Source organism: Sebastes fasciatus, chromosome 4 (assembly GCF_043250625.1).
Source record: "Sebastes fasciatus isolate fSebFas1 chromosome 4, fSebFas1.pri, whole genome shotgun sequence".
Classification (NCBI taxonomy): Eukaryota; Metazoa; Chordata; class Actinopteri; order Perciformes; family Sebastidae; genus Sebastes; species Sebastes fasciatus.
This window is the reverse complement of record NC_133798.1, coordinates 12,921,232-12,947,737: the sequence shown is the minus strand read 5'-3', so window position 1 is coordinate 12,947,737 and position 26,506 is coordinate 12,921,232. Positions and strand designations below refer to the sequence as shown.

The window sequence follows — 26,506 nt, the reverse complement described above, 5'->3', positions numbered from 1 at the left end:
TTAATTGATTTGGGCATTGTCTCAGTAAGCAGGCGGAATGTATTTGATAAGGGCAGCTGTGGCTCAGAGGGTAGAGCAGGTTGTCCACCAATCGGAAGGTCGGTGGTTCGATCCCCTCCGGGTCACATGTCGTTGTCCTTGAGCATGACACTTAACCCCAAATTGCTCCCGAAGACATAGCCATCGGTATGTGAATGAGTATTTAGATTATTTATTCCTGATGGGCAAAGTTGGCACTTTAGTAGCCTCTGCCATCAGTGTATGACTGTGTGTGTGAATGGGTGAATACTGACATGTAGTGTAAAGCGCTTTGAGTGGTCGGAAGACTAGAAAACCGCTATATAAATGCAAGTCCATTTACCATTTACCATAATGAAGCACTAACACAGTGCTCTGAAGAGCGCAGAGTGGACAGACGATGCATTGATTTGTGACATGGTAAAGGTTGGGGGGTCTAAACTAATGATTTTAAAAAGTGGGTGGGACTTGTCTTGACACCCATGATTTTTGGTCATTGTTGACTTTAAAACAGCCTGTACCTCAAAAAAAAGTATGCAGCATTACTTATGTTATAGCCAGCCATTCCAATAAAGATTGTAGAATTTTGTTTAGCTGTGTCACAAATTATCTAAATCTCACATTTGCTCTCTCTTGGAGGAGACAATTAGATCAAAATAACACAAACGATGCAATTTAAGATGAGAAACTATTTTATTGTGGTATATTTCACATCATATTGTATGATTAGAAACCGCCCATCAGATGCAGTGCTTTACTCAGCTGCCTCTTTTCCCTGTAAAAAAATAAAACAGATAATATATACAGTGCATAGAGTATGTGCCTATATTCTAATCATACTCATAAAGGTTTTGTCAGTCATTCATTTTATTAAGCTTAAGGCTATAATGGTCATTTTTTGCTGTCATAACTAAATAATTATGTGACATAAATTAGAGTAGGGGGAGTTAAATTTGATTTAATCTTCATTTAGCTAAATTGTGTATATATTTACCTTGCCAGAGTCACGGCTCTTGGCTCTCAGCTTGTTGACCTGTGACTCTGCAATGTCAGCACGCTCCTCGGCCTCCTCCAGCTCATGCTGGACCTTCCTGCACTTGGACAGATGAGTGTTGGCCTGCTCCTCCTGAAAAAACACAGAGATTGACATTTGTTAATGTCCTAAAAGACAAAAGGTCTGCTTTGTGTGAAATAAATCTGCCACATTATCAAGTTTTCAGTGATGAAAAGGAACAAGTTTTCCTTACCGCCTCCTCAGACTGCCTCTTGTAGGCCTTCACCTTGAGCTGCAACTTGTCAACCAGATCCTGCAGCCTGGTAACGTTTTTCTTGTCCTCTTCAGTCTGTGGAAGTTTATTTTAAAGTAAAATATAAAGTACATCTTGACATCTTTTTAGTAATAAGTTAAATCAACATAAGTTGATTTGTATGTTAACTTTAAAAGTGACTGTACCTGATAGGTGAGCTCCTTCACCCTCCTCTCATATTTGCGGACACCCTTGACAGCATCAGCTCCACGTCTCTGCTCAGCTTCAACCTCTGCCTCCAGCTCACGCACCTTTGAAAAAACAGAATATTCATAGAATATTTAGAATCCATATATTTTCCTACATTTGTTTGACTGCGCAAATCTTAACATAACTTTCTTACCCTAGACTCAAGTTTTTGGAGCTGCTTCTTGCCACCCTTCATGGCCAGGTTCTCAGCCTCATCCAGGCGGTGCTGTAGGTCCTTAACAGCGACCTCCAGGTTCTTCTTCATCCTCTCCAGGTGAGAGCTAGTATCCTGCTCCTTCTTCAGCTCCTCAGCCATCATAGCAGCCTAAAGGAGACAGCATAAAATACTAATGAGAAATATCTTGAAAAAACACATTGGAGTAGAAGTAAGACCAAATTTAATTTAAACCTACATCAGTGATGGCCTTCTTGGCCTTCTCCTCTGCATTTCTTGCTTCCTGAACAGTGTCATCCACTTCACCCTGGACTTGGACCAGGTCAGACTCAAGCTTCTTCTTGGTGTTCAGAAGGCTTGTGTTCTAAAAGTTGAAAAAGATTTAGTCATTTAATTTATCATGTGCCTCACGTTATTTAGAATCTAATTCAATTTTTTAATTATTGAAGAAATGATTGGGTTTGTTCACCTGAGAGTGCAGAAGTCCAACACGCTCACTGGCGTCCACAAGCTCCTGCTCAGCGATCTTGCGGCTTCTCTCTGTCTGTTCCAGAGCAGCTCTAAGTTCCTCAATTTCAGCCAACATGAGACCGTTCCTGCGATCCACCATAGCAGCTTGTTCCTTGAAGTCTTCCTGGGCTCTGACAGCATCATCAAGATGCAGTTGTGCATCCTAGTGAAAACATTCCAGGAAAATATTCACATGAATGCCAAAATGTACCTGCACTGACCATAGTCTGTGCAACAACTGTGTGTTTTACAATACCTTCAGCTGTGCTTGCACATTCCTCAGCTGCTTCTGGGACTCAGCTGCCTGGCGATTGGCGTGGCTCAGCTGAATCTCCATCTCATTCAGGTCTCCCTCCATCTTCTTCTTGATTCTCAGGGCATCGTTCCTGCTCCTGACCTCAGAATCCAGATTGCTCTGCATGGCGTCAATCACCCTCTGGCTGTTCCTCTTGATCTGCTCCATCTCCTCATCTTTCTCTGCCAGCTTCCTGTCCACCTCACCCTTAATCTGGTTGAGCTCCAGTTGGACACGCAGGATCTTAGACTCTTCGTGTTCCAGAGTTCCCTGATGATGTCAAAGAATGAAATATTCATTTATGCCTTCAAACCTTTTATTGTACATTTGTCCATGATTTTTTTTTTTTTCATAAGATCTCCCTAGAATTTTTTTACCTCAGCCTCTTCAAGAGCTGTCTGGATCTCAGACTTCTCCGTCTCCACCTGCTTCTTGGTCTTCTCCAGCTCATGGATACTCTTGCCAGTCTCGCCAATTTGTTCAGTCAGATCTGAGATCTCCTCTGCAGAGAGAACAGAGAAAAACATGTGTTTGATATTGTTAAGCCTTAAAATGTAAAATAGAAGTACTTAATTCTAACACATACACACATGTAATGAATACAATGCAACTGTTACATAATGTAAAACTCACGTTGCAGGTTCTTGTTTTCACGCTTCATGGTCTCCAGGTGATCCAGAGTTTCCTCATAAGAGTTCTTCATCTTGAACAGCTCAGTGCTGAGAGAACGAGCCTCCTTCTGTGCTCCCTCAAGCTCTGCCTGACCCTCCTCGTACTTCTGTTTCCACTCTGCCAACACCTTAATGTCACAGTTAATAGAGTTTAGTTGGTTAGCAACATCAAGACAAATAAATATATCTATGTCATTGTTTGTATGGCCTGGCCACACAAAGTAAACAATGCTACCTTGTCAAAGTTCCTCTGCTTCTTGTCCAGGTTGGCAGCCAGACCATTGGCCCTCTCCACATCAATCATGAGGTCCTCCACCTCACTCTGGAGCCTCTGTTTGGTTTTCTCAAGAGAAGCACACTTGGAATTCACTGCCTCAATCTGTTCCTCAGCCTCCTGAAGGCGCTGGGCCAGCTTTTTCCTGTTTGGAAAAGGTAAGATTTGTCTCTCAGTCAAATTGTTAAAGTTACAAATACTTATTCCAGATATGTTTGCATATCTTAAATACAAATAATTTCATCTTTTTTAGAACCTAAATGAACATATGAAAGATGCTATATTCTAAAATGTATGCCCCAAAATAATACACTGAACACATTTAAAATGATTGGATACCATTGTTTAAATGCAAGTATTGAGAAAAACAATGCAGTTGGCAGTTGAGTTATGCTAAAATGCTTCACTTCTGAACTGGCCATTTAATTGTTTGAATGTTACTCACTTGGATTCCTCAAGCTCCTCAGTGCGCTGGATGGCATCAGTTTCATACTTAGATCTCCACTGAGCCACCTCGCTGTTGGCCTTGGACATTCCACGCTGCAGTTCAGCTTTGGCCTCCTGCTCTTCCTCAAACTGCTCCCTCAGCAGATCACAGTCATGGCGAGCTGATTGCAGTCCATGGGCAAGAGCATTCTTGGACTGGTGTAAGAAATATTATTGAATTCACAAAATGTCCTCATCCCAAACAAATAATACCAATACACACTTAGTTGTGGTTTCTTACCTTAACCTCCTCTTCAGTCGTTCTCTTCAGCTCCTCAATCTGCTGTGTGAAGGCCTGTTTGCCTCTGGTCAGCTGGGAGACGAGAGCTTCTTTCTCTTCAATTTGACGGCCGAACTCACCTAGTGTGGAAGATGTCACAATACATTAGTTTATGTTACGTTTCTCAATAACCTATAAAACATTTCATTTATGGATAACTTGTAGATACCATTTTCTGTCAGGAGACGTGCTTTCTGTGCATTGGAATCATTGATTTGACGGACATTTTCATCATTCTTAGTCTTCAGTTCGCTAAATTGGTCCTCAAGAGTACGGCACATCTTTTCAAGATTTCCCTAATGAGGAAAAGACAAATGAGAACCGTGATCAGATTTTATTTATAATGTTAATTACCTTATTTACAATTCTAATTTGTGTATTAAAATAGCATGTAATGCATTGTGTACCTTTGCTTTAGCAACGTTCTCCATGTTGCTGGAGAGGTCATCAATCTCCATCTTGTATTCACTCTTTTCCTTCTCAAGCTTCTGCTTAACACGCTGGAGGTTGTCAATCTGCTCTCCCAGCTCAGCAACGCTGTCAGCCTGCTTCTTGCGAAGAGCAGCAGCAGTGGCTTCATGCTGCAGAGTGGATTCCTCAAGGTCACGACGGACCTTCTGGAACTCAGCCTCACGCTTCTTGTTCATCTCAATCTGAGCAGCAGTGGCACCACCGGCCTCCTCCAGCCTCTCACTGATCTCCTCAAGTTCCCTGGAGAGGTCAGCTCTCTGCTTCTCAACCTTGGCACGAGCAGCGCGCTCAGCCTCAATCTCCTCCTCCAGTTCCTCAATACGAGCCTGTTGAATGTAGATGTGATGTCTTTCAGTAAACTTTCACTTTTAATACACAAAATAGGAAATGTATACAGTAATGTTTTGTGTAACACAATATGTCACCTGAAGCTCCTTGATCTTCTTCTGAAGCTGAGCACCCAGTGACTGCTCATCTTCAATCTTGCTAAGGAGCTGACTGATTTCAAAGTCCTTCCTGTGAGAGTGATAGTTAAAGTATAGAGTTCATGCAGTTGACCACAATTTTAAAAGAATGATTGTTGTACAAATTAAAAAACTATATTACTTTTTAATTTTCTCATCAGACTGCTGCTTTTCATTTTCAAGATCCATGACGGATTCCTGGGCCAGTTTCAGATCACCCTCAAGCTTCCTCTTGGCTCTCTCAAGGTCCATACGCAGCTTCTTTTCTTGCTCCAGAGAACCTTCAAGCTGTACAAATAATATGAGTTTTTAATTATCATATTCAAGAAGAAACTTGCTTTGCCAATCCAAGTGTCTTTGTAAACTTACATCATCCACTTGCTGCTCAAGCTTGGTCTTGGCCTTGGTCAGAGTGTTGACTTTGTCTTCCTCAGCCTGCAGGTCATCAAGAGTCTGCTGATGAGCCTCCTGAAGGGCTTTCTTTTCCTTGGTCAGCTTAGCAACGCTCTCATCCTGAGAGGCCATCTCCTCGGTCAGGTTCTTCACCTAAGTGTGCAAGAAAGTACTTGTCAATAAATGGTAATTACTATAATTGTAGTTGATCTGATGGACAGATTATTATTTGCGAACCTTGTTCTCAGTGGCATGTTTCTCCTTCTCCACTTTGGCCAAGGTAAGCTCCAGGTCATCAATATCCTTCTTGAGCTCAGAGCATTCATCCTCCAGCTTTCTCTTCTTGGCAGTGAGCTCAGCATTGATTTCCTCTTCATCCTCCAGTCTCTCAGTTGTCTCTTTGAGTTTGGCCTCCATCTGGATCTTACTCTTGATAAGTCCCTCACATCTCTCCTCAGCATCTGACAGATTCTCTCCTTCCTAGTCCATTTTATGAAAATAGATGTTAGCACATTAACATTGAAAAACGTGAAAAAGCATAACTGCCTGTTGATGTGTACTTACAGATGCGATTTGCAGCTGCAGATCATTCTTCTCCTGCAGAATGGACACCATCTTCTCCTCCAGTTCCTTCTTCTTTGCCAGGGCAGCAGCCAAGTCAGTTTTCATCTTATCATAGTTCTCCTTCATATTTGACAGCTCCTTCTCAGTTTCAGCACTCTTCAGCAGAGGCTTGATCTTGTAGTACACCTTCATCCATGGCCAGTGTTTCACATTCATGAATGAGCGGACATTGTACTGGATGGTATATATGGCTTCCCTGCAGAGAAGAAGTAGCTGTTATGGACAATGTTGCTTGTCATCTTTCATATCATCATTCAGATTGAGCTGTTTTAAACATGCCTCCTCTCTGTCATCTTCACATATTCCTTTCTCATGACGTAACCACGGCACAAAGCCTGAGTCATGGTGACCAGAGATGACAGTTTTTCATCCCTCATTTCTTCAAGGGTACCCAGCAGACCGGCCTTGAAGAACACCTGAACAAACAAAAATTAAAAAATGAATGTAGGATGAACTCTGATAGCGAATACTTCACACCCTGTAAAACAAACAAACAAACAAACAAACAAGGATAATTTTTCGTTTAGTACGCAAGCATATCGGAAGCCTTTTTCACTCATATGTAGATACACTATCATTTTGCAGCTGTCTGCACCGGCTGTCTGCAGCTAAACTGCAGTTCACTGTGTAATGCTTCCTCTGAACAGAAAATTTCAGTCCTGCTGTGTGTTTAGTTCCGTAAGCTCTGTTAGCTCTATTAGCCCTGTGAGCTGTTAGCTCTGCCAAACACACGGCAGGACTCTGCTGCCCACCAGCTTTACAGACATGCTAACTTTATGACAATCCTATGCAATTTTGGGCAAAAACCATGCAGTTTGTTGAATGCAGTATAAATCTGTTATTTTCGGTTATTCTAAAAATGATGTGTTTGAATATTTCTGCATACTGGGGTCCCTAAACAGTCTTGGAATTGCATAAAGTTGGGTATCAATGTAAAGCTGAGACTCTTGTGGATCCAATGAGCCCAATTGTATTCATGTTTGATGATGTTAGTCCCCATAGTAGCCATTTCATACAGTGAGACCATTTTTTTTAGTAATTTGACCTTACTGTTTAAAATGACTTGTGGTGACCTCTAGGATAATCACAGCCTCATGAAACTTTAAAACCAGACACTAGAGACCATAGGGCAGTCAGTGTCTTAATGGTTTTCCTAGGTATATTGACAATAAGGGGGTTTCTGAGCAGTTTCCAGAACAGAAGTGCTCGCCATCAAATCGCCAAAAAATGCAATTCTTGCAGACATCACCTAATGCCAAAGTTCTAAGATTTCTAAGATAAAATTTCACAATTTATTTTCATGTTTATTTCTGATTCATGACTAGAACAACTAGACACACAGTGCTGAGCTGCATCTGCAATTTATATTCAGGTTCCCAGCTTTCAGATGATTTACCACTATGTGACATATACTGCTGACCTGCTATCTTCCCCTAAAGACCCACTGTTCCCCGCACCCCCCCAAAAAAAGACAAAAAATGGTCTATTGTGGGTCTCAAAGGGTTAACCGAAAAACAATCAAACACACTGGACTGAACAACTTAACCTCCTTGGTAATTATTCTTCAGTAAAATAAGGAAATCAAGTGCTTACCTTGGTGTGTCCGAATTTGTACTCATCATGAGGAACATCAATTGACCCAAGCAGCTTCTCTGAAGCCTTCTTGTTGTCAATGAACTGTCCGTCAGGGATGACACTGGCATTCAGTACCTTGTACCTTTAATGAGATAATTAATGGTCAGTGTGAGCATTTTATTTCAATAATCTGCATCAAAATGTTATTAAAATGTCCATTGATACCTCTGTTTGAAGTCAGCATAGATGATTCTGCTGGGGAAACCTTTTCTGCAGATTCTAATACCCTCCAGCACACCGTTACACCTGAGCTGATGGATAACCAGGAAGTTCTCCATGAGACCTGTAAAAAAGACATTTCATAACAACTTCTTTGAATAAATAGTCTCAGTTGAAGCGGCCCCATTTTAAGTAAACCATACCAACAAAGTGTCGAGATTATGATCTCTATGTACCTGGAGTCTTTGACTCATTGGGAATCAGGCAGCGCACAAAGTGAGGATGGGTGGCCCTCAAGTTAGTCATCAGCTTGCCCAAGTTCTCCTGTAGATGTAAAATGGTGACTTTTGTCATAAAATGCCACAATTGTGAACTTGACTGTAAACTGAGATATATAGGATAAATTTGCAAAGTTAAAGCTTACCCTAAACTGTGAAGACACAGTCTGCATAGAACCACCCTTCTTCTTGCCTCCCTTCTTGGAAGCCTCTGTTGATAATTTTAAGTAGACATGCTTTTTTAGAACAACACATCAAATTTATATGAACACATGCTACTGTTGAAAACATTCAGTATCTATAACCTTAAAATGTGTTTTAGTTTACTGTGGAAACTATCATACCCTCAACGACAGGAGGATACAGAACAGGCAGCAGTTTCACTGAGGACTTCTGGTACAGCTGAATGACAGACTCATTCAGTGGATCCTTGTTCTTGTCCAGCCAGCCACCGATATTGTAGTCCACGGTACCAGCATAGTGCACCAGGGAGAAGTGGGCCTCAGCCTTGCCTTTGGCGGGCTTTGGCTTCTCAAATGCTTTGTTTTTGCCAAGATGCTGGTCATACAGCTTGTTCTTGAAGGATGTGTCTGTGGCCTTGGGGAACATGCACTCCTCTTCAAGGATGGAGAAGATACCCATGGGCTTGAAAAAAGCGGGAAGAAGTGTCATTAAGTGTTACATTACGTCAAATTAAGAACAATTACATATAATCACAAAATGAAGTGATTACCTTTTCAATCAGCTCGATGCAGGCAGCCAAATCCATGCCAAAGTCAATGAACTCCCAGATAATACCCTCCTTCTTGTACTCCTCTTGCTCCAGGACAAACATGGTGTGGTTGAAAAACTGTTGCAGTTTCTCATTGGTGAAGTTGATGCACAGCTGCTCCAGTGTGTTGAACTGCGAGGAGACAAATACTCAGTATAATCTCTTGTAGGCAATAAGAATGATTCTGTCATAGAAAGTATTGGCTGGTCAATTGTTGGAAATGAAGCTTACATCAAAGATTTCAAAGCCAGCGATATCCAGGACACCGATGTAGAACTGCCTCGCCTGTTTAGTGTCCAACATCTGGTTGATACGGACGACCATCCACAAGAACATCTTCTCATAGATAGACTTGGCGAGGGCAGTCACTGAGTTCATCACCTAAATAAAAACAAGGATGTTATTTGATTGTCAGTCAATCATTTTGTAAAATAATGGATTACTAGTATTTTTAATTTGTGAGATAAATGAAACAAAAAATCCATCTAAGATGGTCCTTGACTTATTATGCATTATGCATTTAGCATTCAATGTGTAAAACTCATGGAAAATAGTAATAAATTGAACACTGACATTGCATTTCTTTGTTTCTAATAAATCCTGCACTACATTATTTTAGTAGAACTAACTAAATAGTAGAATATTGGATATTGATAATTTATGTTTACCTGATTTACAGTCTGTCCCTTGGTGACATACTCATTTCCGACTTTCACTCTGGGATAGCACAGAGCCTTCAGCATGTCAGCCGAGTTCAGACCCAGCAAGTAAGCAACCTTGTCAGCCTCTGAAAATAGTTCAGTGATTTCCATCATGATATGAACAGAAACAAGTATGATTAAACTTTTTTTTACTGTTGTTCCCAAGCTATTCACTTTGAGCTGACATTAAATACTCACCCTCTGTGCCGTCTGGCTCAGCCTGCTCCTCACGCTGCTTCTGCTTGAACTTCATGTTACCATGGTGGAGGACAGCACCAGTATTCTTGTAGATGCTCATCTTCTCTTCATTAGTGAAGCCCAGGATATCAATAGCATTCTGAATACAAAAGATGTGTCCACACAAAACATAATCATTGTAGAAAATGCACTTTTGATGTTGCATTTAATGCAGAATATATTTAAATATTTTGAAGTGAAGATCACTCACATCAGTGGCTTCCAGCTCAACTTTGTCATCAATGCTGGCCACAGTGATCTGACCCATGCTGCACATTGGGAAGTCGTAGGGGTTGGTTGTGATGAGTGCCAAATCTGGAAATCAAAAAAGGGTGAAAATGTTCATAACATTTTTTTCATATGAAAACTATAAGTATGTTAAACGTGCAAATTCTCAATCTGTTTACCAATCAGCTCAGGTTTGTGGGCGGTCATCATCTGATAGAAGATGTGGTAGCCCCTCTCAGCAGGAAGCTGGAATGTCACTCTAGACTTCTCCAGCAGATCTAAAAATATTGTTCGTAAGTCACAGCCCGGTCAATTGTCAATTCCAGTCATTTGTATGTACTTTGAGGATTGTTACTTACATGTCTCAATATCAGCACTAGCCAGTTTGCCAGTTGTGCCGAAATGGATTCTGATGAATTTACCCTGTTTGGAACAAAGGGATGTTTAATGTCCCTCCACATGGGCAATCTTTAACAAGACCTCTCATTTGTAGAAATCATTTCATACTTACAAAACGAGAAGAGTTGTCATTCCTCACAGTTTTGGCGTTACCATAGGACTCCAGCAGGGGATTGGCTGCAATAATCTGATCCTCCAGTGACCCCTATAATCCAGGTTTAGAATTTATTTTTGGTTAATGACTTTATTTTTCTCTGAAAAAAATATTCCTTAGGTAAAGATCCTTGAATTGTAATCATCAGTAACATACCTTTGAAGTGTCCCTCTTCTTGGCCCCCTCAACTGAGATTGTTGCAAAGTACTGGATGACACGCTTGGTGTTCACAGTCTTTCCAGCACCAGACTCTCCACTAGGTATGGACACAGATATATAAGTATTTGATCAAGATATTTGACTATGCTAAACACATTAAACAAATGTAAATGTAACAAACTTACGTGATCAAGACAGACTGGTTCTCCCTATCTGTTGAATCCAAAACAAAGGAATTAACTATGTTTTACTGCAACAGAAACCTCATAGTGACAAATTCTACATTGTTATAGTCATGACTTACCAGTCGCCATGAACTGATAAGCGTTGTCAGAGACAGAGAAGATGTGGGGTGGAGCCTCCATACGCTTCTTGCCTCTATAGGCACCTACACATTCAGCATCGTACACTGGGAGCCACTTGTAGGGGTTCACAGTGGCACAGAACAACCCAGAGTAGGTCTGAAAGTGATCATAGATATTCACCCGTTAACTATGTTTCCTACTAGTATAGCCATTTTCAATAGTTGTCTTTTCTCATAAAGCAGATTGTCTTACGTAGATCATCCATGCTGCATAACGCTCTTTGAGGTTATACAGCACAGAGGCTTCATTGAGATGGGTCATCATGGCCATGTCCTCAATCTTGTCATACTTTGGAGGGTTCATTGGAGAGACGTCAGCTTCTTTAACTACCTTTTCCTGTAACACAACATTTGTCACAATGAGAACTGATCATATTGAAAACCCAGTTGACTCTGACTTTACGATACCAACCTCCTGAGTGTCATGGACTTTGACGGTGACTTTGTCACCATCTTTCTTGATGATCGTTCCCTTCAAGTACAGCTCCTTGACATCGGCCACGTAGCAGGCACTCTTGGCATCAAATGGTGCAGTTTGAGCCTCAATCCTCTCCCTCTCTGGTTTACGAAGGTAAATGGCGGCTTTGCCGTATTGGGCCATCTCCGCGTCCGTACTCATGGTGCCGGCTGATGTCTGTTAGATAATTTAAAAAGGAACTGCCAACATTATACCAATGTTTTAAGGGCATGTTATTAAACAGCATTCTCTAAATTCTGCTGAATAGTGAACATATCCATACTGAATCCATGTCTGTGTATCGTTACTGTACAGGTGGGCTTCAACTTTACTCAAAGTCCTTTTCAGACTTAGATTTTACTGAGAATAAATACTAACATATTGTTGTGTTTTGTCAAAATGTTTGGATGAATAACTCTAGACATGCAATGAATGAGACACATTTTACATAAGTAGTAAACGCTTGTAAAGAAAAGTTAAACATTTGAAAGTTGTCCTTACCTGACCACCTCTATGTCAACAGTATTCACCAATCCTGTTCAAAACAGGTTTTATTGTTATTAAGTAGGTGTAAAACAAGTTTTACTCAACAAATGATTCTATTAACATAACTTATTTCTTTAATGAAGAACAAATTAAAATGGTCTCAAGATTAAGAGCATAAAGTCTTACCACAAGCAGGAACTCAGGTCTTCAGTGGCACACACGGTTGTGTTCTCAAGTAGCCTTTATATTGAATCAGGTTTTGATGACACAGTAGAAGTTAAATGTGGTATACACACCAAATGAGGTAGGGTAGCCTGGCAGGAATAAAACATTTTGGAATTGTATCAACTGATGTTTCAGGTTTCAGTTATTATGGCCAGGTCTTGATTTTTGCTTAATCATTACTTCAATTTAAGTTTATTTAAGGCTCTTGAACAACATTTATATAAGGTATACTAATTTAAAAATACATCAGTGTTCTATTTTCCTAAACTGTTTAAATTATAATACATATTTTTTTTTTTAAAAGTAATTGTTTTTAAAAGTACAACTGTATAATCATTTTTAATTTACAGAACCTTATTGTGATCATACAATTTAAACAAAATAATATAAGTATGTCATGAATGACTAAAGTAATATTTTTAATTTTACTACTAAGCGTGATTGAGTCTTTCAGTTTTGATTCAGCATGAGCATAGTATTGTGACCAGTGACCATAGCACTAAACATCCACAGCAAGAATAAGTAATGTAAAGAAACTATTACGAAAAAAAATAAACAATTAAAATAACAAAGATCCTTGAAATAGTATCAGTTAATCCCCTATCTAGGCTACTCCTCTTTATCTGATAGAAGAACAGTGATCTCAATGTGGAGGTTGAATATTCTCTGAACAGTTGATATATGCTTTCCTATTGAACACATAAAACTCCCTTTTCTGACACTTTTGGTCACTTTTGGACTTTTCTAGCTGGATGCATTTTGATTATGGCCAAAAGTAAACCCTCAAGCTGTGCTGGGATGCCAGAATTCATTTAACTGTCTCATTCAAAAGTGTTAGCCTCCGAAGAAATATTTTAAGCAAGAACTTATCTTGAATTAAGCCACCTATGCATTTATGCCCATGCAGCATTTCAATTTTGGAATTACAATGACAATAGTGAAACCCATTTTCCCTTCTCCTCAAACAGTTTCTCCAACCTCCTGAAGTATCTAAGTGCTCTCAGACATTCTTGATATTGAAGTCTCTGGAATGTCTTGGCTGTTATCTCAATTGCCTGTGCTTGGGACCTATTTATATTTGCACATTGGGGGCATGGTTACTAGTTTTCCAGACCTCAAATGTTACAGATGGTTACATCCGGTATATATTGTTGGTCATTGTTGTCTTTAAAACAGCCCAAACCTGTACCTCAAAAAAAAGTATGCAGCATTCTTCATGTTATAGCCAGCCATTCCAATAAAGATTATAGAATTTTGTTTAGCTGTCACAAATGATCCAAATCTGAAATTTGCTCTCTTTCAGAGGACACGACTGGATCAAAATAACACAGACAATGCAATTTAGGATCAAAAATTAGTTTTATTTTGGTATATTTCACATCATATTGTATGATTAGAAACAGCCCATCAGATGAAGTGCTTTACTCAGCTGCCTCTTTTCCCTGTAAAAACATAAAACAATTAATACATACAGTGCATACAATATGTGCCTGCATACACATCATACTCTCTAAAGCTTTTGTCTATCGTTAATTTTATGAAGCTTAAAGGGCCTGTTTGTAAGAATGAGAAATGCTTGTTAACAGCGACACCTGTGGCCGCTAAGTCAACGAAAGTCAGAGTCGGGCTCTCGCTTGCTCGCTCTAAAAAGACATGAACGAGCATCGGTCAAAACAGTGAGGCGACACACGTCAGCTAAAACCACAATATCACTCTATATTTCACCTGCTTGGCAGTAATGTTAGCTAACCAGACGAAGGTCTCTCCATGAATCACTGCTGATCCTAGTGTTGGCTTTTTCTGCTTCAGCCTCCCGACCGCGGTGGGAGGGAGACACCGGCACCCGGTCGGAGACGATAACGTTTGTCGCTGCGGAGCCCCGTCATTTCACAAGACACGGAAAACCTCTGTTGGTCTGGAGGAGCTTCAGCATTTATTTCTGCACAAACGTCCACTGTACATTCACTAGATATTCTCAGAGCTATGAAGTCTTCTGCAGTGTGTAGTGTGCGCGCATGAATGTGAGGTGGAGCGAGCTGAGTGAAGGCAAGCAGGCAGGCAGAGGAGCAGAGGAGCAGAGTACAGCAGAGACTCCGGCCCTGGAGACCAAAGCTACAGTCTCCCCTGCGTACTACGACCGCGGCCAACACTGTTTTGCAAGACGGGCTTCATTAGATATAACATTGCGGTTTTGGTGCTTCTGTGTAGTTTGTGTTGGAGTCTTGTCTTAACAGCGTAGCCACACGCGAGCGCGCATATGCGAGAGCGCGCATATGCGAGCAATATGCGAGCAATATGCGAGCAATATGCGAGCGCGCATGGGACACTAACCCGGTTGATTTATACGTGTAAGAAGTTACAAAGTCCTGCAAGTATAGTCCTTTTAAGGCTATAATGGTCATTTTTTTCAGCCATAACTAAAGCATTGTGTGACATAAGTTAGAGTAGGAGGAATTTTGTTTGATTTAATTTTCATTAAGCGAAATTGTGTATATATTTACCTTGCCAGAGTCACGGCTCTTGGCTCTCAGCTTGTTGACCTGTGACTCTGCAATGTCAGCACGCTCCTCGGCCTCCTCCAGCTCATGCTGGACCTTCCTGCACTTGGACAGATGAGTGTTGGCCTGCTCCTCCTGAAAAAACACAGAGATTGACATTTGTTAATGTCCTAAAAGACAAAAGGTCTGCTTTGTGTGAAATAAATCTGCCACATTATCAAGTTTTCAGTGATGAAAAGAAATAAGTTTTCCTTACCGCCTCCTCAGACTGCCTCTTGTAGGCCTTCACCTTGAGCTGCAACTTGTCAACCAGATCCTGCAGCCTGGTAACGTTTTTCTTGTCCTCTTCAGTCTGTGGAAGTTTATTTTAAAGTAAAATATAAAGTACATCTTGACATCTTTTTAGTAATAAGTTAAATCAACATAAGTTGATTTGTATGTTAACTTTAAAAGTGACTGTACCTGATAGGTGAGCTCCTTCACCCTCCTCTCATATTTGCGGACACCCTTGACAGCATCAGCTCCACGTCTCTGCTCAGCTTCAACCTCTGCCTCCAGCTCACGCACCTTTGAAAAAACAGAATATTCATAGAATATTTAGAATCCATATATTTTCCTACATTTGTTTGACTGCGCAAATCTTAACATAACTTTCTTACCCTAGACTCAAGTTTTTGGAGCTGCTTCTTGCCACCCTTCATGGCCAGGTTCTCAGCCTCATCCAGGCGGTGCTGTAGGTCCTTAACAACGACCTCCAGGTTCTTCTTCATCCTCTCCAGGTGAGAGCTAGTATCCTGCTCCTTCTTCAGCTCCTCAGCCATCATAGCAGCCTAAAGGAGACGGCATAAAATACTAATGAGAAATATCTTGAAAAAACACATTGGAGTAGAAGTAAGACCAAATTGAATTTAAACCTACATCAGTGATGGCCTTCTTGGCCTTCTCCTCTGCATTTCTTGCTTCCTGAACACTGTCATCCACCTCACCCTGGACCTGGACCAGGTCAGACTCAAGCTTCTTCTTGGTGTTCAGAAGGCTTGTGTTCTAAAAGTTGAAAAAGATTTAGTCATTTAATTTATCATGTGCCTCACGTTATTTAGAATCTAATTTGATTTTTTAATTATTGAAGAAATGATTGGGTTTGTTCACCTGAGAGTGCAGAAGTCCAACACGCTCACTGGCGTCCACAAGCTCCTGCTCAGCGATCTTGCGGCTTCTCTCTGTCTGTTCCAGAGCAGCTCTAAGTTCCTCAATTTCAGCCAACATGAGACCGTTCCTGCGATCCACCATAGCAGCTTGTTCCTTGAAGTCTTCCTGGGCTCTGACAGCATCATCAAGATGCAGTTGTGCATCCTAGTGAAAAAATTTCAGGAAAATATTCACATGAGTGCCAGAATGTACCTGCACTGACCATAGTCTGTGCAACAACTGTATGTTTTACAATACCTTCAGCTGTGCTTGCACATTCCTCAGCTGCTTCTGGGACTCAGCTGCCTGGCGATTGGCGTGGCTCAGCTGAATCTCCATCTCATTCAGGTCTCCCTCCATCTTCTTCTTGATTCTCAGGGCATCGTTCCTGCTCCTGACCTCAGAATCCAGATTGCTCTGCATGGCGTCAATCACCCTCTGGCTGTTCCTCTTGATCTGCTCCATCTCCTCATCTTTCTCTGCCAGCTTCCTGTCCACCTCACCCTTAATCTGGTTGAGCTCCAGTTGGACACGCAGGATCTTAGACTCTTCGTGTTCCAGAGTTCCCTGATGATATCAAAGAATGAAATATTCATATCTGCCTTCAAACCTTTTATTGTACATTTGTCCATGATTTTTTTTTTTTTCATAAGATCTCCCTAGAATTTTTTTTACCTCAGCCTCTTCAAGAGCTGTCTGGATCTCAGACTTCTCCGTCTCCACCTGCTTCTTGGTCTTCTCCAGCTCATGGATGCTCTTGCCAGTCTCGCCAATTTGTTCAGTCAGATCAGAGATCTCCTCTGCAGAGAGATACATGTGTTTTATATCGTTAAGCCTTAAAATGTAAAATAGAAACACTTAAATCTACACACATGCGTCTAATACAATATTCGGTTACATAATATAAAACTCACGTTGCAGGTTCTTGTTTTCACGCTTCATGGTCTCCAGGTGATCCAGAGTTTCCTCATAAGAGTTCTTCATCTTGAACAGCTCAGTGCTGAGAGAACGAGCCTCCTTCTGTGCTCCCTCAAGCTCTGCCTGACCCTCCTCGTACTTCTGTTTCCACTCTGCCAACACCTTAATGTCACAGTTAATAGAGTTTAGTTGGTTAGCAACATCAAGACAAATAAATATATCTATGTCATTGTTTGTATGGCCTGGCCACACAAAGTAAACAATGCTACCTTGTCAAAGTTCCTCTGCTTCTTGTCCAGGTTGGCAGCCAGACCATTGGCCCTCTCCACATCAATCATGAGGTCCTCCACCTCACTCTGGAGCCTCTGTTTGGTTTTCTCAAGAGAAGCACACTTGGAATTCACTGCCTCAATCTGTTCCTCAGCCTCCTGAAGGCGCTGGGCCAGCTTTTTCCTGTTTGGAAAAGGTAAGATTTGTCTCTCAGTCAAATTGTTAAAGTTACAAATACTTATTCCAGATATGTTTGCATATCTTAAATACAAATAATTACATCTTTTTTAGAACCTAAATGAACATATGAAAGATGCTATATTCTAAAATGTATGCCCCAAAATAATACACTGAACACATTTAAAATGATTGGATACCATTGTTTAAATGCAAGTATTGACAAAAACAATGCAGTTGTCAGTTGAGTTATGCTAAAATGCTTCACTTCTGAACTGGCCATTTAATTGTTTGAATGTTACTCACTTGGATTCCTCAAGCTCCTCAGTGCGCTGGATGGCATCAGTTTCATACTTAGATCTCCACTGAGCCACCTCGCTGTTGGCCTTGGACATTCCACGCTGCAGTTCAGCTTTGGCCTCCTGCTCTTCCTCAAACTGCTCCCTCAGCAGATCACAGTCATGGCGAGCTGATTGCAGTCCATGGGCAAGAGCATTCTTGGCCTGGTGTAAGAAATATTATTGAATTCACAAAATGTCCTCATCCCAAACAAATAATACAAATACACACTTAGTTGTGGTTTCTTACCTTAACCTCCTCTTCAGTCGTTCTCTTCAGCTCCTCAATCTGCTGTGTGTAAGCCTGTTTGCCTCTGGTCAGCTGGGAGACGAGAGCTTCTTTCTCTTCAATTTGACGGCCGAACTCACCTAGTGTGGAAGATGTCTCAATACATTAGTTTATGTTTTGTCTCTCAATAACCTACAAAATATTTCATTCATGGATAACTTGTAGATACCATTTTCTGTCAGGAGACGTGCTTTCTGTGCATTTGAATCATTGATTTGACGGACATTTTCATCATTCTTGGTCTTCAGTTCGCTAAATTGGTCCTCAAGAGTACGGCACATCTTTTCAAGATTTCCCTAATGAGGAAAAGATAAATGAGAACCGTGATCAGATTTTATTTATAATGTTAATTACCTTATTTACAATTCTAATTTGTGTATTAAAATAGCATGTAATGCATTGTGTACCTTTGCTTTAGCAACGTTCTCCATGTTGCTGGAGAGGTCATCAATCTCCATCTTGTATTCACTCTTTTCCTTCTCAAGCTTCTGCTTAACACGCTGGAGGTTGTCAATCTGCTCTCCCAGCTCAGCAACGCTGTCAGCCTGCTTCTTGCGAAGAGCAGCAGCAGTGGCTTCATGCTGCAGAGTGGATTCCTCAAGGTCACGACGGAGCTTCTGGAACTCAGCCTCACGCTTCTTGTTCATCTCAATCTGAGCAGCAGTGGCACCACCGGCCTCCTCCAGCCTCTCACTGATCTCCTCAAGTTCCCTGGAGAGGTCAGCTCTCTGCTTCTCAACCTTGGCACGAGCAGCGCGCTCAGCCTCAATCTCCTCCTCCAGTTCCTCAATACGAGCCTGTTGAATGTAGATGTGATGTCTTTCAGTAAACGTTCACTTTTAATACACAAAATAGGAAATGTATACAGTAATGTTTTGTGTAACACAATATGTCACCTGAAGCTCCTTGATCTTCTTCTGAAGCTGAGCACCCATTGACTGCTCATCTTCAATCTTGCTGAGGAACTGACTGATTTCAAAGTCCTTCCTGTGAGAGTGATAGATAAAGTATAGAGTTCATGCAGTTGACCACAATTTTAAAAGAATGATTGTTGTACAAATTAAAAAACTATATTACTTTTTAATTTTCTCATCAGACTGCTGCTTGTCATTTTCAAGATCCATGACGGATTCCTGGGCCAGTTTCAGATCACCCTCAAGCTTCCTCTTGGCTCTCTCAAGGTCCATACGCAGCTTCTTTTCTTGCTCCAGAGAACCTTCAAGCTGTATAAATAATATGAGTTTTTAATTATCACATTCAAGAAGAAACTTGCTTTGCCAATCCAAGTGTCTTTGTAAACTTACATCATCCACTTGCTGCTCAAGCTTGGTCTTGGCCTTGGTCAGAGTGTTGACTTTGTCTTCCTCAGCCTGCAGGTCATCAAGAGTCTGCTGATGAGCCTCCTGAAGGGCTTTCTTTTCCTTGGTCAGCTTAGCAATGCTCTCATCCTGAGAGGCCATCTCCTCGGTCAGGTTCTTCACCTATGTTTGCAAGAAAGTACTTGTCAATAAATGGTAATCACTATAATTGTACTTGATCTGATGGACTGATTATTATTTGCGAACCTTGTTCTCAGTGGCATGTTTCTCCTTCTCCACTTTGGCCAAGGTAAGCTCCAGGTCATCAATATCCTTCTTGAGCTCAGAGCATTCATCCTCCAGCTTTCTCTTCTTGGCAGTGAGCTCAGCATTGATTTCCTCTTCATCCTCCAGTCTCTCAGTTGTCTCTTTGAGTTTGGCCTCCATCTGGATCTTACTCTTGATAAGTCCCTCACATCTCTCCTCAGCATCTGACAGATTCTCTCCTTCCTAGTCCATTTTATGAAAATAGATGTTAGCACATTAACATTGAAAAACGTGAAAAAGCATAACTGCCTGTTGATGTGTACTTACAGATGCGATTTGCAGCTGCAGATCATTCCTCTCCTGCAGAAGGGACACCATCTTCTCCTCCAGTTCCTTCTTCTTTGCCAGGGCAGCAGCCAAGTCAGTTTTCATCTTATCATAGTTCTCCTTCATATTTGCCAGCTCCTTCTCAGTTTCAGCAGTCTTCAGCAGAGGCTTGATCTTGTAGTACACCTTCATCCATGGCCAGTGTTTCACATTCATGAATGAGCGGATATTGTACTGGATGGTATATATGGCATCCCTGTGTAAAAGAAGTTGCTGTTAGGGGCAAAGTAATATTCATTATTCATCCCATGACTGTGCAAGTCAAAATGTACTGTTTTCAACATGCCTGGTCGCCGTCATTTTCACAAACTCCTTTCTCATGACGTAACCACGGCACAAAGCCTGAGTCATGGTGACCAGAGATGACAGTTTTTCATCCCTCATTTCTTCAAGGGTACCCAGCAGACCGGCCTTGAAGAACACCTGAACAAACAAAAATTAAAAAATGAATGTAGGATGAACTCTGATAGCGAATACTTCACACCCTGTAAAACAAACAAACAAACAAACAAACAAACAAGGATCATTTTTCGTTTAGTACGCAAGCATATCGGAAGCCTTTTTCACTCATATGTAATACACTATCATTTTGCAGCTGTCTGCACCGGCTGTCTGCAGCTAAACTGCAGTTCACTGTGTAATGCTTCCTCTGAACAGAAAATTTCAGTCCTGCTGTGTGTTTAGTTCCGTAAGCTCTGTTAGCTCTATTAGCCCTGTGAGCTGTTAGCTCTGCCAAACACACGGCAGGACTCTGCTGCCCACCAGCTTTACAGACATGCTAACTTTATGACAATCCTATGCAATTTTGCGCAAAAACCATGCAGTTTGTTGAATGCAGTATAAATCTGTTATTTTCGGTTATTCTAAAAATGATGTGTTTGAATATTTCTGCATACTGGGGTCCCTAAACAGTCTTGGAATTGCATAAAGTTGGGTATCAATGTAAAGCTGAGATTCTTGTGGATCCAATGAGCCCAATTGTATTCATGTTTGATGATGTTAGTCCCCATAGTAGCCATTTCATACAGTGAGACCATTTTTTTTTAGTAATTTGACCTTACTGTTTAAAATAACTTGTGGTGACCTCTAGGATAATCACAGCCTCATGAAACTTTAAAACCAGACACTAGAGACCATAGGGCAGTCAGTGTCTTAATGGTTTTCCTAGGTATATTGACAATAAGGGGGTTTCTGAGCAGTTTCCAGAACAGAAGTGCTCGCCATCAAATCGCCAAAAAATGAAATTCTTGCAGACATCACCTAATAACAAAGTTCTAAAATTTCTAAGATAAAATTTCACAATTTATTTTCATGTTTATTTCTGATTCATGACTAGAACAACTAGACACACAGTGCTGAGCTGCATCTGCAATTTATATTCAGGTTCCCAGCTTTCAGATGATTTACCACTATGTGACATATACTGCTGACCTGCTATCTTCCCCTAAAGACCCACTGTCCCCCGCACCCCCCCAAAAAAAGACAAAAAATGGTCTATTGTGGGTCTCAAAGGGTTAACCGAAAAACAATCAAACACACTGGACTGAACAACTTAACCTCCTTGGTAATTATTCTTCAGTAAAATAAGGAAATCAAGTGCTTACCTTGGTGTGTCCGAATTTGTACTCATCATGAGGAACATCAATTGACCCAAGCAGCTTCTCTGAAGCCTTCTTGTTGTCAATGAACTGTCCCTCAGGGATGACACTGGCATTCAGTACCTTGTACCTTTAATGAGATAATTAATGGTCAGTGTGAGCATTTTATTTCAATAATCTGCATCAAAATGTTATTAAAATATCCATTGATACCTCTGTTTGAAGTCAGCATAGATGATTCTGCTGGGGAAACCTTTTCTGCAGATTCTAATACCCTCCAGCACACCGTTACACCTGAGCTGATGGATAACCAGGAAGTTCTCCATGAGACCTGTAAAAAAGACATTTCATAACAACTTCTTTGAATAAATAGTCTCAGTTGAAGCAGCCCCATTTTAAGTAAACCATACCAACAAAGTGTCGAGATTATGATCTCTATGTACCTGGAGTCTTTGACTCATTGGGAATCAGGCAGCGCACAAAGTGAGGATGGGTGGCCCTCAAGTTAGTCATCAGCTTGCCCAAGTTCTCCTGTAGATGTAAAATGGTGACTTTTGTCATAAAATGCCACAATTGTGAACTTGACTGTAAACTGAGATATATAGGATACATTTGCAAAGTTAAACCTTACCCTAAACTGTGAAGACACAGTCTGCATAGAACCACCCTTCTTCTTGCCTCCCTTCTTGGAAGCCTCTGTTGATAATTTTAAGTAGACATGCTTTTTTAGAACAACACATCAAATTTATATGAACACATGCTACTGTTGAAAACATTCAGTATCTATAACCTTAAAATGTGTTTTAGTTTACTGTGGAAACTTTCATACCCTCAACAACAGGAGGATACAGAACAGGCAGCAGTTTCACTGAGGACTTCTGGTACAGCTGAATGACAGACTCATTCAGTGGATCCTTGTTCTTGTCCAGCCAGCCAGAGATATTGTAGTCCACGGTACCAGCATAGTGCACCAGGGAGAAGTGGCCCTCAACCTTGCCTTTGGCGGGCTTTGGCTTCTCAAATGCTTTGTTTTTGCCAAGATGCTGGTCATACAGCTTGTTCTTGAAGGATGTGTCTGTGGCCTTGGGGAACATGCACTCCTCTTCAAGGATGGAGAAGATACCCATGGGCTTGAAAAAAGCGGGAAGAAGTGTCATTGAGTGATACATTACGTCAAATTAAGAACAATTACATATAATCACAAAATGAAGTGATTACCTTTTCAATCAGCTCGATGCAGGCAGCCAAGTCCATGCCAAAGTCAATGAACTCCCAGATAATACCCTCCTTCTTGTACTCCTCTTGCTCCAGGACAAACATGGTGTGGTTGAAAAACTGTTGCAGTTTCTCATTGGTGAAGTTGATGCACAGCTGCTCCAGTGTGTTGAACTGCGAGGAGACAAATACTCAGTATAATCTCTTGTAGGCAATAAGAATGATTCTGTCATAGAAAGTATTGGCTGGTCAATTGTTGGAAATGAAGCTTACATCAAAGATTTCAAAGCCAGCGATATCCAGGACACCGATGTAGTACTGCCTCGCCTGTTTAGTGTCCAACATCTGGTTGATACGGATGACCATCCACAAGAACATCTTCTCATAGATAGACTTGGCGAGGGCAGGCACTGAGTTCATCACCTAAATAAAAACAAGGATGTTATTTGATTGTCAGTCAATCATTTTGTAAAATAATGGATTACTAGTATTTTTAATTTGTGAGATAAATGAAACAAAAAATCCATCTAAGATGGTCCTTGACTTATTATGCATTATGCATTTAGCATTCAATGTGTAAAACTCATGGAAAATAGTAATAAATTGAACACTGACATTGCATTTCTTTATTTCTAATAAATCCTGCACTACATTATTTTAGTAGAACTAACTAAATAGTAGAATATTGGATATTGATAATTTATTTTTACCTGAGGTACAGTCTGTCCCTTGGTGACATACTCATTTCCGACTTTCACTCTGGGATAGCACAGAGCCTTCAGCATGTCAGCCGAGTTCAGACCCAGCAAGTAAGCAACCTTGTCAGCCTCTGAAAATAGTTCAGTGATTTCCATCATGATATGAACAGAAACAAGTATGATTAAACGTTTTTTTACTGTTGTTCCCAAGCTATTCACTTTGAGCTGACATTAAATACTCACCCTCTGTGCCGTCTGGCTCAGCCTGCTCCTCACGCTGCTTCTGCTTGAACTTCATGCTACCATGGTGGAGGATAGCACCAGTATTCTTGTAGATGCTCATCTTCTCTTCATTAGTGAAGCCCAGGATATCAATAGCATTCTGAGTACAAAAGATGTGTCCACACAAAACATAATCATTGTAGAAAATGCACTTTTGATGTTGCATTTAATGCAGAATATATTTAAATATTTTGAAGTGAAGATCACTCACATCAGTGGCTTCAAGCTCAACTTTGTCATCAATGCTGGCCACAGTGATCTGACCCATGCTGCACATTGGGAAGTCGTAGGGGTTGGTTGTGATGAGTGCCAAATCTGGAAATCACAAAAGGGTGAAAATGTTCATGACATTTTTTTCATATGAAAACTATAAGTATGTTAAACGTGCAAATTCTCAATCTGTTTACCAATCAGCTCCGGTATGTGGGCGGTCATCATCTGATAGAAGATGTGGTAGCCCCTCTCAGCAGGAAGCTGGAATGTCACTCTAGACTTCTCCAGCAGATCTAAAAATATTGTTCGTAAGTCACAGCCCGGTCAATTGTCAATTCCAGTCATTTGTATGTACTTTGAGGATTGTTACTTACATGTCTCAATATCAGCACTAGCCAGTTTGCCAGTTGCGCCGAAATGGATTCTGATGAATTTACCCTGTTTGGAACAAAGGGATGTTTAATGTCCCTCCACATGGGCAATCTTTAACAAGACCTCTCATTTGTAGAAATCATTTCATACTTACAAAACGAGAAGAGTTGTCATTCCTCACAGTTTTGGCGTTACCATAGGACTCCAGCAGGGGATTGGCTGCAATAATCTGATCCTCCAGTGACCCCTATAATCCAGGTTTAGAATTTATTTTTGGTTAATGACTTTATTTTTCTCTGGAAAAAATATTCCTTAGGTAAAGATCCTTGAATTGTAATCATCAGTAACATACCTTTGAAGTGTCCCTCTTCTTGGCCCCCTCAACTGAGATTGTTGCAAAGTACTGGATGACACGCTTGGTGTTCACAGTCTTTCCAGCACCAGACTCTCCACTAGGTATGGACACAGATATATAAGTATTTGATCAAGATATTTGACTATGCTAAACACATTAAACAAATGTAAATGTAACAAACTTACGTGATCAAGACAGACTGGTTCTCCCTATCTGTTGAATCCAAAACAAAGGAATTAACTATGTTTTACTGCAACAGAAACCTCATAGTGACAAATTCTACATTGTTATAGTCATGACTTACCAGTCGCCATGAACTGATAAGCGTTGTCAGAGACAGAGAAGATGTGGGGTGGAGCCTCCATACGCTTCTTGCCTCTATAGGCAGATACACATTCAGCATCGTACACTGGGAGCCACTTGTAGGGGTTCACAGTGGCACAGAACAACCCAGAGTAGGTCTGAAAGTGATCATAGATATTCACCCGTTAACTATGTTTCCTACTAGTATAGCCATTTTCAATAGTTGTCTTTTCTCATAAAGCAGATTGTCTTACGTAGATCATCCATGCTGCATAACGCTCTTTGAGGTTATACAGCACAGAGGCTTCATTGAGATGGGTCATCATGGCCATGTCCTCAATCTTGTCATACTTTGGAGGGTTCATTGGAGAGACGTCAGCTTCTTTAACTACCTTTTCCTGTAACACAACATTTGTCACAATGAGAACTGATCATATTGAAAACCCAGTTGACTCTGACTTTATGATACCAACCTCCTCAGTGGTAAGGACTTTGACGGTGACTTTGTCACCATCTTTCTTGATGATCGTTGCCTTCAAGTACAGCTCCTTGACATCGGCCACGTAGCAGGCACTCTTGGCATCAAATGGGGCAGTTTGAGCCTCAATCCTCTCCCTCTCTGGTTTACGAAGGTAAATGGAGGCTTTGCCGTATTGGGCCATCTCCGCGTCCGTACTCATGGTGCCGGCTGATGTCTGTTAAATAATTTTAAAGGAACTGCCAACATTATACCAATGTTTTAAGGGCATGTAATTAAACAGCATTTTCTAAATTCTGCTGAATAGTAAACATATCCATACTGAATCCATGTCTGTGTATCGTTACTGTACAGGTGGGCTTCAACTTTACTCAAAGTCCTTTTCAGACTTAGATTTTACTGAGAATAAATACTAACATATTGTTGTGTTTTGTCAAAATGTTTGGATGAATAACTCTAGACATGCAATGAATGAGACAAATTTTACATAAGTAGTAAACGCTTGTAAAGAAAAGTTAAACATTTGAAAGTTGTCCTTACCTGACCACCTCTATGTCAACAGTATTCACCAATCCTGTTCAAAACAGGTTTTATTGTTATTAAGTAGGTGTAAAACAAGTTTTACTCAACAAATGATTCTATTAACATAACTTATTTCTTTAATGAAGAACAAATTAAAATGGTCTCAAGATTAAGAGCATAAAGTCTTACCACAAGCAGGAACTCAGGTCTTCAGTGGCACACACGGTTGTGTTCTCAAGTAGCCTTTATATTGAATCAGGTTTTGATGACACAGTAGAAGTTAATTATGGTATACATACCAAATGTGGTGGGGCTGGCAGGCAGGAAGGAAATGTAAGTTGAAATTGTATCAGCTGATGTTTCAGGTTTCAGTTATTATTGCCAGGTCTGCATTTTTGCTTAGTCATTACTTCAATTTAAAGTTTATTT

General features: G+C 40.7%; 2 protein-coding genes across 2 annotated transcripts; both read right to left on the bottom strand.

Annotated features, from left to right (window-relative positions):
• Positions 1-692: 692 nt before the first annotated feature.
• Positions 693-12,400, bottom strand: LOC141765841 (myosin heavy chain, fast skeletal muscle-like). Its single transcript, XM_074632090.1, has 41 exons — positions 12,373-12,400; positions 12,202-12,235; positions 11,656-11,877; positions 11,437-11,580; positions 11,184-11,340; positions 11,065-11,092; positions 10,877-10,976; positions 10,679-10,771; positions 10,527-10,590; positions 10,347-10,445; positions 10,151-10,254; positions 9,901-10,039; positions 9,670-9,788; positions 9,233-9,382; positions 8,963-9,133; positions 8,574-8,874; positions 8,376-8,440; positions 8,188-8,275; positions 7,958-8,075; positions 7,751-7,874; positions 6,437-6,573; positions 6,098-6,353; positions 5,771-6,013; positions 5,510-5,686; positions 5,283-5,428; positions 5,102-5,192; positions 4,613-5,002; positions 4,375-4,501; positions 4,167-4,285; positions 3,885-4,081; positions 3,401-3,584; positions 3,128-3,293; positions 2,872-2,996; positions 2,456-2,764; positions 2,159-2,362; positions 1,928-2,053; positions 1,669-1,839; positions 1,472-1,576; positions 1,266-1,361; positions 1,013-1,144; positions 693-793 (listed from the first exon to the last, which is right to left on the bottom strand). The coding sequence occupies exons 3-41, from the start codon at positions 11,860-11,862 to the stop codon at positions 773-775; spliced, it is 5,793 nt and encodes a 1,930-aa protein (XP_074488191.1). The 5' UTR covers positions 11,863-11,877; positions 12,202-12,235; positions 12,373-12,400; the 3' UTR covers positions 693-772.
• Positions 12,401-14,861: 2,461 nt separating this feature from the next.
• LOC141765848 (myosin heavy chain, fast skeletal muscle-like) lies at positions 14,862-25,772 on the bottom strand. Its single transcript, XM_074632098.1, has 38 exons — positions 25,551-25,772; positions 25,332-25,469; positions 25,079-25,235; positions 24,960-24,987; positions 24,772-24,871; positions 24,574-24,666; positions 24,422-24,485; positions 24,242-24,340; positions 24,046-24,149; positions 23,796-23,934; positions 23,565-23,683; positions 23,128-23,277; positions 22,858-23,028; positions 22,469-22,769; positions 22,271-22,335; positions 22,083-22,170; positions 21,853-21,970; positions 21,646-21,769; positions 20,328-20,464; positions 19,982-20,237; positions 19,655-19,897; positions 19,394-19,570; positions 19,167-19,312; positions 18,986-19,076; positions 18,497-18,886; positions 18,259-18,385; positions 18,051-18,169; positions 17,769-17,965; positions 17,285-17,468; positions 17,012-17,177; positions 16,773-16,897; positions 16,356-16,664; positions 16,059-16,262; positions 15,828-15,953; positions 15,569-15,739; positions 15,372-15,476; positions 15,166-15,261; positions 14,862-15,044 (listed from the first exon to the last, which is right to left on the bottom strand). The coding sequence occupies exons 1-38, from the start codon at positions 25,755-25,757 to the stop codon at positions 14,877-14,879; spliced, it is 5,802 nt and encodes a 1,933-aa protein (XP_074488199.1). The 5' UTR covers positions 25,758-25,772; the 3' UTR covers positions 14,862-14,876.
• Positions 25,773-26,506: the final 734 nt, after the last annotated feature.